Below are 17,215 nucleotides of genomic sequence, written 5' to 3'. Positions count from 1 at the left end.
GCTAATCTGACCTGTATATACAGCAGGGGTCTACTAGTTATGAGGAGGAAAAAACTGTTACAATGGGAAACTGATCCCAAGGAAGTTTCTTCTTGTATTAAAATAGCTGAGTACTTTTCCTTATGACTAAATAAGAGAGAGCCCTTTGATCACAAAGACCTAAAACAAGATCTCACACAAGTGTTCATGCTAATGGCAATTAAGTTCAGTATGCCATAAATGATCTCAACTTTATCTGTCATTTTATCCCAAACAGGGCACCAAAATGTCTAATACTTGAACATGCATCTTTCACACAAAAATAAAAAATCAGGTTTTCATCAGTGCGAGGTGTTGTCAACAGCTCCATGACCACTAGAGGGAGCCATCTGCTTTGTTTTCTGCCCAATGTAGTTCTCCAAAAGGATGGAAAAACTGCCAGCTATACCTGGGGAGAAATTAATTCCAGTGTAGACACCGCTTTTCTACTGGTAATATTGTGCTGGTGCTAAGGTAGCCAGACACAACCACCTGCAAAGAACTGAAATGCATGTTCTCAGGCACCTCAAAAGGCTGATTCAGGTGTCTGAAGTAGGGATCAGATGTTTCTGTGCAGAGCTGTTTGCTGCCAGTAGTGTATAAGATTCAATGTTCTCATGGAGTTTTGCATCCACAGGGCAATTAGGAGACATGAACACACACACACACACACACACACACACACACACACACACACACACACACAGTCAAGCTAAATAAAAACAGAACCTCCTGAAAAGAGAATTTCAATAAAACATTATAGCAATAATACAAAACACAGTTATCTTCAAATTTAAATTTATTAAGACATTCAGCTATGTCTGTCAGTCTACATCCAAATTTGCTACTAAAAATAAAATAAAGTCACATCCCACATTAGGAATACCGAGTCTGAAAAACACTTTTTGAGCCAAGCCTATTGTATAAATAAATGACTAGTTTCTTTTCATATCAAAATTCCCATAAAAAATTACATTCCCCCCTCCCCAGTTCTACCTGTAGCCATGATGAATGTAAAAATTTAAATATGACACATCCTTGTCAAAGAAAAGGTGCAAAGTCTATTAACAGCTTTAAAAGTGGCATTTGCAGAGTGTGATCATACAGTTATGTACTCATTCCCAAAGTGCAAATATTGCCATAATTTAACACTGTTTTAATTCAATTGCAAGAATTAAACATTACACAGGATTGAGAAGTACACTCAGGGCCTTTATCAGTGCCCTAAAGCCCCTCCCACTTTGGCTTCCATCACTAAAGCGGACTCCAAAGTGTTCATTAGAGTTTTAGTTTACTTCACACAGCCAACAAAGTATACAATATATTAACAAAAGTTCCATATACATCAAAATAATGAAGACTCCATCATGAAGTTCAAGAGTCTCAGGTTACGTGAATGCACCCGCCAGGCCCAACACCCACCCACCCCTTCCCTAAAGCACATCTGAAGTATGAGCGTGCTTCGATCTTTGAATACAATCAATGCTTCTACATCTTTGATTTAATTGCAGTGCTGTACAAAACTAAATAATCCCCTGACTGAGTTCCAATCAATTGAGGGAAAAGAGGGTGGAGAAAAAGGGCTGGCCACCACTCAGACTTCGTAACATGAATGACCCCTGCCCGGGGAAGCGCCAGTTCCACTCTGCCTGCTTCTTCCCGTGCTGTCCTCATGCTCTTTATCACTTCTCCTTAGCCCCCTCCAAACACTCAAATCTGATTTCATTTAATGCCTCACGTATTAGGGGCTGTTCCTGAAGATGCTGAGGTTGAATTTTCTTGGCAAACCTCTATAGAACATCAATATAGAACATGTAAATACATTTTGATTAGCATACATTGCATTCAAGGGGATGAAAGCAGGGGTCTCCACTGAGTGCGCTTCCTGGAGTAGATCCTTGGAATGTTAATTTCCTGCCTGATCATTTCACACATTCACTCCTTTGATCCAACCACGAAGTTCATCTTGAGCCAGCTTCTCCAGGGTACTGAAGCAGAATACCCACCACCTCCTTTCCTCTAGGTTGACTCAGTGGGACATGCTTCATCTTTCACACTCTGAGGACACTCTTTGGGGTCAACAGCCCCTTCCTGGCTATCTGATCTTCTGGTGATGAGCTCACTACTGTCCCCAGAACCTTCCTGTATCCTGGTTCCTGGAGAATGCTCGTGGTCTGCAGGCTCAGTATCTTCCTGAAGCATGACATTTTGCTCAGCTCCAGCATGAGGCTGTGCAGCCAGCTCTGTCCCTGATCCAGGAAGCTGAGAGGAGTTTTTGAGGTGGCAGTGGCAGAGAGGGCAGGTCTCCTGGACATACAGCCATTTCTTAAGACAGCCTGCGTGGAAGAAATGACTGCAAGGTGTGATCACAGCAGATTTCATGTCCTGAAAGAGGGGCCAAAAAGGTAGCTCATAAACGTCTAACATCCAAACTCTCTGGTGCTATCCCCAAAAGTTCTGGTTCCAATATTTCTTTATAACACAAACAGAAAATCTGCAATATAGATCTTAGGAAAAAAAACTCATTTTAGTAATAATGCTGCTGCTATCAGAGACCCCCTTATAAACTAAGAACTACTGGCTAAGTAATTAAAAACAAAACAAAACAAAAACAAAAACGAGGAAGAAAATACCTACATAACTAGGTGTGCCTAAGTATGAAATGCAAGAGTTACACAACTGTAGCAGTATGATTACTTGAGCCATTGGTATGACTCAAGTATAATTATAACCTCAGAAAATCTGATGAAGACAGGACTTTTACCACAGTTATGCTACAACACAGCTGAAGAGATTACTCCAGGATGAGATTATTTGCAAGGAGAGACAAAAATCAGCCACATAACACCAGGGTATTGGCAAGGAAGTGGCAATCTCATTTGACCCAGTTTTCAAGGTTTGGTCTGTATAAGTCAGCGTTCCTCAACTTGCATCAGAGCCACTTGCTATCAACACATTCTAGGGCTGTCCCAGACCCACCAAATTAGAATATTTGAAGATGGGATTCACAAATCTATAGTTATAATAAGCCTCCCAAGTGACTTTTACACACCCCTGTTTGATAACCAATGGAGTAAGGAGTGGCATACTTTGCATGAATATTCCTTGCCATAAGATGTATTTGGGGAGGGAAGCCTGAGTACATGAAGTTAAAATTGTAATAATATACATTTGGTGAATACGCATTAATTTTGTTTGAAGTCCCAAAACAAGAAGTGATTATCCCAGAAATTCCTTGCCAAGAACTGGTAACACCTGGGAGTCAACTTTTAAGCAGAAAGCCATTCAAAGAAAAGCAGCCAGCTGGGAAGCTAAGCAATTCTACTTTTATTTTCCATGTGATATCAGCAGGTAGTTCTAGCACCTCAAAAAAAGTGATGTGACAACAGGAAATACAAAAAGAGGACTCTTGAATCCCTGGATGGAATAGTTAGACATCGGCTGCTGAAGCTGATGTGCCCTGAGCCCGTTTGTAAGGTGCTCTGCTCTGAGTGCATAAGGCTACCTGGCACAAAAGAGCTGGAGACCACTTAACAGCAAACAGAACTAAGACAATGGCAGAGAGACTTGGGGGAAGGGAGCTACATTACTCCTCGGTTCCCTCAAATCCAACAATCACCTGGCAAACAATGTTTTCCTAGAATCTGCAAGTATGTTTTAATCATATTTCTTAAAAGTGGTAGGAATATTTTACTATGAGAAAAATATTCTAGATAGTTTTAAGCACACACAAAACGCAGCCCTCCTACTCTATCAAGGTAACCCTAGAGAAAGCACATTCCCTGTATATTCTCTGACATTATCCAGCAGACACTCTTTAAGAGTGATTTTAAGTGGAATATAGTTTCTATTATTGATCATAATTTTTATCCCACTCCAACATGCAGCTTTAGTAGTGAACTGCTACCAGTCACCCTCCTGCATAGATGACTGGTGACTAAAACTAGGCCTTTTAAAAAAAATCTCCAAGGAGATTTAAGCATTTAATTTGTAACTGAAGGCGATCATCAGCTCTTTAAAGTGTGTGTGCCAAAAACGGGAGGCAGGTCAGCTTCAGAGGTTCACCAAGGGTGGCCTCCACCATCCCCCCACCTCCCACAAACACTTGCACCTCTCTGATACCTAGGAACCCACAGGCGAGCAGTCTCTACCTGTGTTACGTTCATGAACACTTCTTCCCCACCTCGGGAGTAGAAGGATGAGTCAGAATCTTGGCACACCACTTTTCAGAAGTTGCTGACTCCTGATCGATCGTATACATCTGGTAGTACATGTGTGTGTGTGTATGTGTATTCAGGAGTAAATATAAAATACACCTGACCTGTTTTTCCTTTATTTATGGGTGAGCAATAATGTTGAAAACAATGATAATTAGAATGGGAGGGACTAAATTAGAAGTTTAATTTTAAAATAAAATGGAAATATTTTATCAGGTCTTTAATAATTTTAGAGGCACATTTTTTTTAACCCAGGAATTAATGCTACCTAGAAATTTAATTTGTATTTGGTTAATGTGGTTGCAGTCCCAAAGTGCATGATGTTTGATCCACCCAAGTGGATCCCTACTGAGTGAGTTACCTGATAACAGATGGCACAGATATCATTGTGTTTCTCAAGCTGCTCTTTTGTAGCAATGGGTAATGATTTAATCTTATTCACAGCATCCCGGCGGAGAAGAAAGCTCTTCCAGCCTAGCTGGGCCCGAAGCCACACGTTATAGTAGGAATGGATGAAGATGATCATGGAGCCCATCACAGTCCACTCTCCAAAGATGGTCTCTGAGACACCATAGGCCACCACACAGAGGGCCACGAGAAACTCTAGTAGGCGGTAAGTGCCATTCACGTAGTAGATGACATCGTCCATGTTTTCCACTGGCTCTTTTCTGAATTCCTCAACCATAAATAAGACATAAATAAAAAGTGTTCCCAGAACCTGGAAAAAAAAATGTATATGAACAGTAAGAAACTTTTTTCATAAGTTTTAAATATCAACACATTCTTAGTTCTTTTTGGATGTCATATTTAAAATCTAAAGAGAAGTTTCCCAGGGAAAAATAAATACAATCTATAAAGGAGACACAGGTGTAATTAAATGTGGGTGATCTTGTAAATCATGTATGAGATAACAAAAAGTCACACCTTCAGACATAACTTTCCTAAAACAATGAGTAATCAGTCTTCTCTAACTCATCCATGATTTATCTTAATTCTCATTCTGTAGTCATTCCTCTAAGATCTCAAAAAAAAATTTACTTTTACAAGGAACAATGAATAAATCCTTACTGCTGATATTATATTCTCTTCTGCTTCTCACTGAGCTAGGAGCAAATTTCACCTTTAAGTTACAATAAGCCTGTGATTTCTAGAGCAATATTGTTTGTGTCTGTATCTGTGTGTATAAAGTATATATTGTATCTCTGTGTGTGATATACTGTATCATGTATATTTATTTTTATATATATATATCATGAAACTATGGGTATTTCAAGTATTTGATTTAAAAAATCTACTCCAAACAAGCTTGGAAGTATTTTAATATTTTATGGTTATCAATTTCAGATTTACCTAACAACTCTGTATCATACCATTTTCATAATAAGAAACAAAGTCTTAATTACTTTAATAAAAAAAAAAATACAGTGAGATAAACAGGTCTATTTAGCATTGTTACAACCTGCCTTCTACTCTTACAGTCAAAGAAATGTAATGTGTTCTAGTAAAGACAGTGGGAAGTGATCACAGAAATAAGCCATTTGAAGTCACTAATCTCAAAAAAGCTTAATTCATTTTCAGGAAGGAAAAATAAGGAAATCACTTATTACATAGTTAATTAATATTAGGCTTACCTGAAGAGAGGTGAGAATACTACTGGAAATGATGATAAGAAGCCAAAAATCCATGTGGAAAAACTGGCAAATCATATAAGCCATATATGCAGGGAATACCAGTAAAAATAAACAAAGGCTTACAGCACGGAAGTGTTTCCACAAACTCCTGGAGGAAGACAGCACATATTTTTCTCAGTTCTTCTTGAGTCATTCGTTACATTTTTCTCATAATTTTTCCCTTTTGTTGTTTTGAAAAGTACTAATAGGTGGATGTGGACAGTATTCTCCTAAGACCATAGGTAATGGGAAGAAGGACAGAACCTAACTGGTGATTCCGATTTTCCTCCCACAGCCAAGAGGGCAGCCCAGCCCCTTGGCTGCTGGCAGCTTGAGTAATAACACATACACAAGCTCAAATTAGCAGCCCCAGGCACTTGCAGAAGCCTCTTAAGTTTGTTCCTTTTTCTCTCAATTCCTTTGCATTTGATTTCAGAGGAGGAGGCCAGCAGGGAGGCTAGTTCAGCATCCTGGGAAGACCAGAGTTGGTTGTGCTGGTTCTTACTGTAGTGGAATTATGAGTTGTTGTTATTTCTTCCTTTCTCTTTTCTAAGCTTTCTATAACATTCTATCAGTTTCATTTTCCAGAGATGACAAAATACTAACCATAGGTAGGTCAAAACAACCTACTTTTTAAGTTATTAAATGGTTATTTAACTGAGCTCATGCTTGAGTTCATCATCTTAAATGCTTCTATGGAGAAACCTTAAACCTTGAAAACAAATCTCAAGTAACTATATTATTAAGTATGAAGATTAAGATTATCTGAAATATATCCAAGAGCTTTGAGCTTTTAAATTGGTTCTCTCAGCCATCCTACCATTAGAGATAATTTTACAGAACATTTGGCAATGTGCATTATGGGGATACAAAGATAAATCTGATGAACTATAATTAAAATGCTACACTAGAATGTTTTAGAAATCTACTGTCACAACTCTCCCTCCCAAAAGACTGCCTGCTCCAAATAATTTCAGATGTATTTCTATAATCAACTAATAAATTATTAAAATGTGGCTGGAATTCTAGAAAAAAGTGACCCTGAATTTTAAGTAACTCCCTACATAATTTCCTTTCATAAATTACAACTACCAAAAATTTTATCTTTAAAGAACTGATTGTTTGAGTTTTATTCCTTATGAAAATTTCTGTAATACAAGATGTACATGAATCTGACTATTAATTTCATTTGGTCCCATAAGGTGTCAAGAATTCCCACTATAACCTCAGTAAGTTGCAACTGTCTAAAAGATTCTTATTTCATAAATACCCATCTTTATGATTATCTGACAGCCTTTATTTTTCTCTCCTTTACCTGCATTTTTCTTAATGCTTTGCCTCCTTTAAATAACATTACACAGAATAAAATTACATAATATTCACTGGACTATATATGTTCCATTTTTAATTTTAAAACTGGACAACTATAAAAAGTACTGAACTTCTCTGAAGAATTGATTTATAATTTTGTAGTCTCTAATGGGACTTTCAACTACAGAAATCTTGAGGAGGAAAAAACAGATTATAAAAGTCAAACAAACAAAACATTTCATATTGGAAAAATAAAATAATTATTGAATTAACCTAAGCTAATGCCAGTTATGTATTCATTTTCCATCTTTAACATTCTCTAAGTCTTCTGATAACAAAGTCATGGAAAGATGTTGTAAGAATTGAGTTAAATCAAAGAATGTTAGGAAGTTACTTACTTATCTCTAGATGCTCCCAGCGCCAGAACAATAGGATCTGCAATCTCTAACATAGATTGCAGGATAGAAGCTACAACAATGAAGAGGATAATACTGAGCAGGAATGCCCGGTGAACCACCTGCAGCTCTATCAACCCCGTCTGCACCGCCAGAATCAACAGTGTCACTCCTTCTGTCATGCCCCTAAAAAAGCAGTCATTTTCAGAAGTAAACAATGTGAATCTCATTTAAATCCAAAGACTCAAAATGTTGTTACATATTTTGTGAATTAATTCAGACAATTCAGACTAAAAACCTGACTGGTAATGTACAGTAACTTCACAGCATATAACATGAACGTGAAATGCATAGGCATGTACTCCCCCCTACATGTGCAAAAGCAGACTAGCTACTATCAGCATACAATGAAGGAAAAAGAGCAATTTCTAAGATTAATAATTTTTCTAACCAGACTTTGTTAATGAATCATTTACTTCTGTCACTCTTAGATATCCACTATCAATTACACTTATGAATCAAACCTATGTACATCATGAGCCACACCCTGATTATAAAAGAAAAAATATTAATGTTTTCAAACTCTTCCAGAGGGAAACATCTCTATCAAAAGAAGACCATAAAGGCCAGATAAACACAAATACTTTTTGAAATTTAATCTCCATAAAAATATGATGCATGTAAAAGTCATAAAATTTTTTATTCTATTGACTTGGTTTATAAAAAACTCTCAGAAATAAATGAAAAATGAGCAAAGGATGGGTGCAGCTTTTAAAACTACATATTAGCAAGTATTTCAAAGTATGACGACACGAAAGAGTGACAAAAATGTGAAAGTGAGCATACTAATGTTGAGATAGACAAAATCCTCCTGGAGAAAAACTGCTAATAAATCTAAATAGACACAAAATCTTACTGATATAATTTTTCTCTATGGATATACTAGAAAATTAATATGTATGTCTAAAGGAAAATCCAGTGAATAGGGGAACATTTTCTGTGACACCATGGGATACACTCAACAAAATTAAGACTCTGAAACACTCTGCAGGACAAACACTTAGGGTCTTCAACACATAAAGGAGGTGGGGTACACAGAGATATCAGGGACCTAAATATTAAATGAGACCTAAGAGACAACTAACCAACTGCAACATGGGTCTTATTTGGATCTTGAGTTGAGCAAAACAAAAAATAATTAGGGGCTGGGACTGTGGCTCAGAGGCAGAACACTTGCCTAGCATGTGTGAGGCACTGGGTTCAATCCCTAGCACCACATAAAAATGAATATAAAATAAAGGCATTCTGTCCTTAAAAAAAAAAAAAAAAGAAGTATTTAAAAAATAATTAGGAAAATTTAAACAACTAGTTATTTGATATCGAGGAATTCTTTTATTAGGAATGATTATTCTGTTGCAGTTATGCTTTTCAAAAGATTTACAGATTGAAATATTTAGGGAAAAAATGATATTATTTCCAAACAATCACATATAGGGGACCATGGGATCGGGGGCAGGCTGGGGAGAGCTGACTGCAGTATGAGAATGGAAATGGGCAATGAGCATGTTGGGTTAATTTTATTATTATCTCAAGTTTGTTGGTTTAAAATTTTCCTCATTAGAGATTTTAAAAGAGAAAAAGATGTGCAGATACTCAAAGCAGTATTATTTTCTAATAGCAAAACAACAAAAGAAGAGGTAACAATGAACCAAAAAAACTATATACATAGATGTACTTTTCCAGATCAAATTTTTTAGAATATCCATCTAGAGCTGTTTTCTTTGGGGATAGGAAATGGGAAGTAGGGGAAAGGAGCCATCCCTTTCCATTTTCTACCTTGTAAATTATATGAATTTTCTAAACTTCTACATGAGTTATTTTTCTTCCTTGTTCCCTTTACCAGAACCACCCCCTTTTTTCCATTTTATTTATTTATTTTTTTTTCTTTTTTCCATTTTAAAGTTGCTGGCTAGGACAAGCAAGAAGATTATGAATAATAAATATTTAAAGATTTTAAGAAGAGGCTATAAAAATAAATGAAGGCTTCTGAGAAGAGTTTATATAAACTCATAAATGAAAAACATTACATTCTTAAATGAAGGTAACAGAAATCATAAGAAGTTCTGTAAACAATTTCTCAATACCCAATCATAGTGATTTAACAGCAAAACGTAGTATTCAAATTATGTAAGTTCTAACAAAAAAAAAAAATAAAGTATCAAACACAGAATCAGATTTGACTAGGACGACATTAAAACTTTCAAAGGGAAAATAGCTTTCAAAAATCTTAAAGCAATCTAGAAAAGGAAAAGTGTCCAAAATTCATTGTATTATACACACAATTAAAATACATTACATGGGGATTTAGTTATTTATTCATAGTATTTTAATCTAAATGTCTTAACTCGTCAAGAAAAACTCCTCAAAATTCCATTTCTTCTATAATCCATCAACCAAAGCAATTCATCGTTACTTCTTCAAGCTATGTTGCTAGACATATTCAAGAAAAGAACTTACCTGTTCATGGCAGGGTCATTCATGAAAGCTCGGTAACCCTGCAAGTAAAACTTGCAGAGTGTCAGAACACCCAACGCAACAAAAGAAACCGTGAAGACTAAACCCAAAAGAGAGTAAGGAGTGCTGCAGCATTCAGCAATGCTGGAAAAGAGCAGGACACAGGAACAGATGTGAATTTTCTATTTAGATTAAAAACATTTTCAGTCTTTAAATAACCACCAAGCTTGATTAGATCCTCATTAAATCACCTCAAGACAAAATCTGAGATGAAATCACCCTATCACTCTATAAATACTTTAAATCATATTATTGTTATTCAAAATTACATCTTTTCTACCTCTTTGGCAAATATCCAGTACATAGCACCCTATCTGAAACAAGGTCTTTATTTTTCCTTAATTAGCTTTCACCTCCTTCAAATGCAATAAAATTCAAAGAGCTTAAATCCTGTTCAAACCTTAAGAAACATATAATTAACTGCTGGTAAGTACTCAAAAGAAACTTGTACTTTTGCCCATTGTTCCATCTGAAAAATGTTGGCTGTTCAAAATGTTCAGAGTATACCACTGATATGATCACTTGTTACCACTCTTCACTTGACCAAATGGCTCAGAGGAAGGGCCTTCTGGCAACCCACAAACGCTCTTAACTACAACAGTATCAAACATACTACCAGTGTCTCAAGTTTTAATTTAATTTAGGTTTAGTTAAATGAATTTTTTAAAGGATAATTTCATAAGCATAAAGAATAAAGCATAAGAATAAAGACTAAGACAATTTAAAAATAATTTTAGTATCAATTTTTAACATAAAAGTTTGCTGTGAAACCACTTATAGAGACAACCTTTCATTTAACATATTAAATATTAATTTAGGTATATATTATAAATAAATGATATGAACTATTATGTAATAATGACTTAGATTTAGCATTTGCTCAGCACCTACATATAATTTTACACACACACACACACACACAAAGAATTTCAGAAAATTTCATTTGTATGCATGAGAAATTCATTTAAGTAAATCAATGCCTATCATTTACTGTGTAGCTCCATACTTATACATGGTTGTTTTTCCCTAAACGATTGCTTATAAGTTATTTTTTACGTGAAAGCATGTAATGTTATTATAGATCTATGTACATTATAATGAGAAAAAGGGTGTCTGATTTTCTGCTAGAAGCCAAAATATCCACTAGTCATGGTGGTTGATATAGCTAAAATAATAATTTCATGACATTCGTACAAATCTGAATTTCTGAATTTGACATTTTCTTCCCAGAAATCATTATATAATGTTTAAACAAATTGTTCAAAATTTGTTAATATGAGAATCACTACTTCTATTCCCGTGTTCATATTTAGAAACATCTTTTACACCCAAACTGTATGATTTAATTACATATGCAAGAGGAGCACACTCTTCTCTTACTTCAGAAAACAATGTGGTGCTATTTTTCAAAAGACATCATACTAAAGGATTCAAAAGGTTTCAAACTGAGCTTTGAGGGAAGTGAAAGAAGGAAATTTACAAAACTTTTCTTCCCTTCTTTCTTCAATAAGAGAGACGTTTTAATTGATTTCAGTTTCTATTTTCCGGCAGTAAACAAAACACCATTTTTTAGTTGCTTGTGTATATGTTTCTGTTTGTTTGGGGTATTCTGATAAACTTCTAATCTTCTTTATGTAAATAAGTTGGTTTGGGACAAGGAAATACATAAATATAACTTGACACAAAAACATCAAGGACAGAGAATAACTCTCAGAGACAGAAATTAAGAAAAAGAACCAATATGGGAGCATCTCAATTAAAACCAAATCAAAATATTTTCATCTTGAGAAAGGATAATCCATCTTGACTATGTATAGAAAAAGAATAGAGAGAAAAATTATTTTGGTAAGGTATCTAAAAGCTCAGCATTATTTTTCTGCTTCGTAAATAAATCCAAATTCATTCACAGTTTAGTAACTTGTTAAACCTATTAAAAATAATTGTACTATACATAATTTGATCATGAATTCAAATGGATAATTTGACTTAAAGCATGATGAATTCCAGTTCCATGTTGCAGTTACTATCTTAACCACAGCTGTATACTTTTTTCTTTTTTTGAATTAAGAGTTCAGCATAAAGCCCTCATAATATTTATAGAAAAACAAATATTAAACTTATTAAATATAGAATTGGTCATTAAAATGTGTCTGACTTTGACACCACTTATTGCATGCTTATACAAGCTACTTATAATTTAAAATGTTACTCATTTTCATAAACTACAAATCTGACTTAAAACCAGTAAGTTTATCCCACTTATTTTTTAAAAGATACTGCTCCATCACATTTTATTGATATTTAGATTTGTATTAATAATTTCTGTCTTAGCTGATAGCAAGCTCCTTTAGGACTGTAAATTTGTCTTAAACTTCTCATTACCTATACCACTTAATACACAGTCCTCCATCATACTGGACACCTGAAAAGTAATGGCTCTATTAACTAGAACTCAGAACTTTTACCTGCCTTTATTTATTAACATTATTGCCTTTTAAAATAACAATGAAACAGGGAACCAAGATGTATGCCCAGAGTGGAAAAAATGACAAACATGAATGTGGTTTAAGCTCATAGCAAAGACAGGGTGCTAGGAAAAGAACTCAACTGTCATAAGACTTAAAGGAACCCAGTAAATTTTAGAAACCAAGTCTTATAGAATTCTGTTGGGTTAAACAGTAAAATACTATGACTTATCCTTTTCACCAATTATTTGACACTATGTCAGTTCTGAAGCAAACATGAGAAATATGAGGACACAAAGTATTGAAAAGTCACAGGTTCTGAACTCAGATGGGTTTGAAAGTTAGCTCTATTTCTTTTAACAATGTCATCTTGGCCAAGTTACTCGTGTTAGTTTCCTCAGCTACAAAATGGCAATGACAATAAAGGTACCTATGTCTCCAATTTGTAGGAAAGATTAAATGTGAGAGAAAATATTTGGCAGTGTGATATATTAAATAATAAGTGACTGATTTTTTGGTAACATTTTTCTCTTACTGACCCATAGTTCAACTTAAAATTGAAAAAATGCTTTTACACTTTGCTATGTACCTTTCCACAGATCATTTGCTATACTTTAATCCCGAGTACAGCCAAACACACAATCATGCTTCCATTAGCATACCCCTGGCACTGGCCTGGCCTCCGTATCCACTGAATGAAAATCCTATCTTAATCAAACATGAAGTCAAAAAACATGACTTCAAAAAGCATTGTAAAACTTATTCTTAGATCAAAGTGTTCTCTTCCTAAGGTTATATATAGTATCATTGGCTCTTATTAATTACCTTGTAAGAAAAAGGAAAAGAAGCCTCTCACGTGATGCAGGCTGATCTCGAGTACTGAAATAGGAGTAAATCTGAAGAGCAAATAAGACGAGCCAGAAAACCATGAAAAGAACAGGGACTACCAGTTGATTCCACAAGGACATTCCCAAGGCTAAAAGGCCATATACCTCCACTACCTGAATAAGAAAATAAGACAGGAAAACATTTTTCATCACCCTCAATAGATACTTTTAAGCACTTAAAAGAGTTTAATCTGAAGTACTTAGAGTAAAAATTACAATTTTTTTTACAGGACTATTTCAGTTAAATTTCTTTAAAGTTAGCTCTCTACATAGTAAATCATATGTTTATAAAAATTTACTCATTTCGTAATATTATTAACACTTCACCCACCAGCTGATGGCAACAGAAAACTGCCCTAATGGTTTAAGGGTAAGGTCAAAGTAAGATCACATTCAGAACAGAACTACCCCACGAGGTAGTTTGAGGAGGCTTGGCAAACACTTGTATTTAATCAAAATAATCAGAACTAGCATGAATAATGCAATAGTGATTGAGGGGTTAGGAGAAAGAGAATCAGGAAAAAAATCATTTTTCAGGGTTTACTCAGGAATGTCATAGATGAGAAGTAGTTCAGTGGAAGACAAAATACTTACTCACTGGAGAAATCTACTTTACTGCAGAACAAAGGTAAACAGCAAGCCTTTTCCCCAGATGAATAGATTCTCCTTGATCCTACTGGGTATTCACTCATCAATTATAGTTCTCAATCTTGTTTGCCAAATGCATTAATACCGGGAAAAGGGCACACCTTTAAAATCTCAATGATCTGCTATAACTCAATAAATTCATTTTCCAATTATAAAACAATCTCTAATGGAACTGATTAGCAAGAATCAATTGCCAGAATCTGATTCAATCTTAGATCATAGTTGTAACCAAGTTTCTGTGTAGTTACTAAGCCAGGGACCAGACCCTGGAAACCCAGTAGGGTTCTGCCAGACAGTCTACAAAATCCTACTTCAGCAGCCAACTGATCTTGCCAGCATCTCTCAGTGTGACACCAGGATGTTTCAAAAAGGTATAAAGAGCTTTAGGTATAGTGACTTTGGATTATTTAATTTTATATTTTTTCATCAGTAAAGTAGTTCTTTTTCTACAGCCTAGCCACAATTAATTTCTACCTTTCCCAATTAGAAAACATTCTTAAAGTAAACTGCTTGACTAGATATAAAATTATGATTAGAGGCAAGCAGATTATTAAGAGGTAGAAAGTACATTTTCTCTTTTCCATTCCAGGAACAGACCACTAAAAAGCCTGACATTACATTTCTTGCTTATCCAATTCTTCCTAAGTCACAAATTTTATAACCTAAAATTTATTTTCAACTACTACACCTGGTGATACATAAATCTTATGGCAACCAAGGGAGTACACATACCATTGAAAAAATGGAGTCTTTGTCTTAAGGGTATTACATATTTAATAGTCAATAAGGGTTTATTAAATATCTCCTGTTTACCAAACTAGAATAGAGCCATAAGATGAAATTTAAAAAAGTACAGTTCCTAAACTTGTCATTATCACTCAGAATACAACTATAACCCCCCTTAGAAAGCATCTCTATACTGAGTATGGAAATAATCTCCTCCTCTTTGAAATATATACTTCTGGAAACCACCCAAGTTAATCACTGCGTAAGACAAAGAAAGAAGATAAAGAGTCAGGCTTAGGCCAAGAGCATAGGAAATTTTTTCTTAAAGATTTGCCACTGGGGCACAAGAGAGCACCTCTGTCAGTAGTTAGTATGGTCAATCTAAGAGCTTCCTGTACCTTCTGGTCATATACGCAGTCAAGAGGCAGAAGAGAATTATCATGTTAAAACATGTTTTCCATACCAGTCAGGTTTAAGATCTATTTTATTCACTGAAACTGAAAATTAAATCAAAAGACATTTATCTCTCAAAGTGTATCTTGTGTCTGGGAGTAAATTTTTTTAGAGCAAAGGTTAAAAAAAAAAAAAAAAGAAGGGAAAGACTATTTATTGCAACAGACATTTTATGTTGGCAAAGTTAGCTCCTATATTGTATCCAATGAAATCCATTCATAATATAACCCACAACTATTTAACTTTTCACTTTAAAAATATTAAATAAAGTGAAGGAACTATAGTAACAGCAGGAATATAATCAGGAAAAAAAACTGGGATTTGACTTCTAGATATGTGATTCTGTATTATTTTTTACTTCAGTACAACAACTAACACATACATCTGCCTGGCACTGAATTCACTTAAATTTCATAGCAACTCTATGAGGAAAATATGTTATTAACTCCATTTTACAGACAGTGAAGAAAGTGATTATCCCAAGGTTATACAATTGGTTAACAGCAGCTCTAGGATATAAACCCAGTCTGTTCTCAGACAATCATTTCTCTTTACCATCTCAACAGAACTTCCAAGAATTTCAGATGTTCCTAAATGAGCTGAAAATAGTCACTTTTTTGAAGGTTCAAAAAAGAATGTTAACATAACTATGAGATCTTTTAATGTTTATGTAAAATTTTATCTACCTGTGTGTGAAAATCTTACCTGAACCAATTCTCTGTATGCAGACTTGGCAAGGTTATAAGGTACTAAAAGATTAGACCCAAGAAAATAAAGAACTTCCAATCCAGTAAAAATCATAGCAAATTTGTTGATAATAACAATAGTCTCCAGTGGAACAAGGCAGAGTCGTGCTAGCAGAGGAAGCATATGAGCTGAAAAGAGCCAAATCTGCTTCGTTTTCATGACACAGGAACATAAAGTACACACCACCAACTGACCTAAAACAGGGGATAAGAATGCATTTAATTTTGAGTATTAGGTATTCATAGAGAAAACATACTACTGATAATGATGGTAACGCAGCTTTTAGCGAAGTCCAGATCTACTGAATAATATTTTAAATCAAATTTTAACTTCATCTGATGATAATTACATATTCACATGTAGTATGAATGCTGAAAACTAATTCACTTGGACTGATTTGATAAAAGCAACATAAATTTCCACTGGTCTTCATGACATTTCTGACTGCATTTACAACACGGAGAAAGTTCTTTAAGATGCAGAATTCAATATTATAATAATTCAGTTGCTACTGTTCATAGTTTTAAATCCTTTTCCAAATGTAACTCAATATTTAACTGTCCGGGACTAAAGGTAAAACATAAAACCTGAGAGATATACTTACTTGTCCAAGATTACACTACTTTTGAGATTTTTAAAAAACTTTAATTAAAAATTAAAGATTATTTTTACAGTACCACAAAAACCTCCCAAATAACTCAACCATGCAAATTAAAACTGAAAAGTTTAAGCAAATTTTTCTCTCATGATTATAACATAAAAAGTTAGAATTACAGAGATACAAAAAGGGAAAAGTTTGACCTCTATGAATACCCTAATTTATTAAATGAAGTATTGCATACGTAAAGCTTTAGCACTGTATCTGAACCTAGCAAGTACTCAGAAGTTAGCTCTTCATAGTACAAATTACATTTCTACATTTATTTTATGCAATAATTATATAGAGATAACAGTGGACAAACTACTTCACAATCAATATTTTTCACTTAACACATTGTACATCACTCCATGCTAATAGACATGGTTATTTTTTAAAGTTGATGATATATTAAATAATGCATGTGGAAAAATATTAGCACTTGGCCTTTTCCTAATATTTCAATG

At 34.6% G+C, this 17,215-nt stretch overlaps 1 protein-coding gene across 3 annotated transcripts in view; it reads right to left on the bottom strand.

The window, feature by feature from the left end:
• Positions 1-799: 799 nt before the first annotated feature.
• RNF145 (ring finger protein 145) overlaps positions 800-17,215 on the bottom strand; it is a 38,487-nt gene continuing 22,071 nt past the window's right edge. For all 3 annotated transcript variants that reach the window (XM_079145607.1, XM_079145606.1, XM_079145605.1), the window contains 7 exons: positions 16,070-16,305; positions 13,476-13,651; positions 10,129-10,269; positions 7,615-7,797; positions 5,867-6,014; positions 4,597-4,953; positions 800-2,403 (listed from right to left, as the gene is read on the bottom strand). In XM_079145607.1, coding sequence (XP_079001733.1) covers positions 2,038-2,403; positions 4,597-4,953; positions 5,867-6,014; positions 7,615-7,797; positions 10,129-10,269; positions 13,476-13,651; positions 16,070-16,305 — 1,607 coding nt within the window. In that variant the 3' untranslated portion in view covers positions 800-2,037. The remainder of the gene's footprint in view (positions 2,404-4,596; positions 4,954-5,866; positions 6,015-7,614; positions 7,798-10,128; positions 10,270-13,475; positions 13,652-16,069; positions 16,306-17,215) is intronic.

The sequence above is a fragment of the Sciurus vulgaris genome, assembly GCF_902686455.1.
Source record: "Sciurus vulgaris genome assembly, chromosome: 6".
Classification (NCBI taxonomy): domain Eukaryota; kingdom Metazoa; phylum Chordata; class Mammalia; order Rodentia; family Sciuridae; genus Sciurus; species Sciurus vulgaris.
The sequence above is the reverse complement of the archived record's forward strand: the minus strand, read 5'-3'. Positions and strand labels throughout refer to the sequence as shown.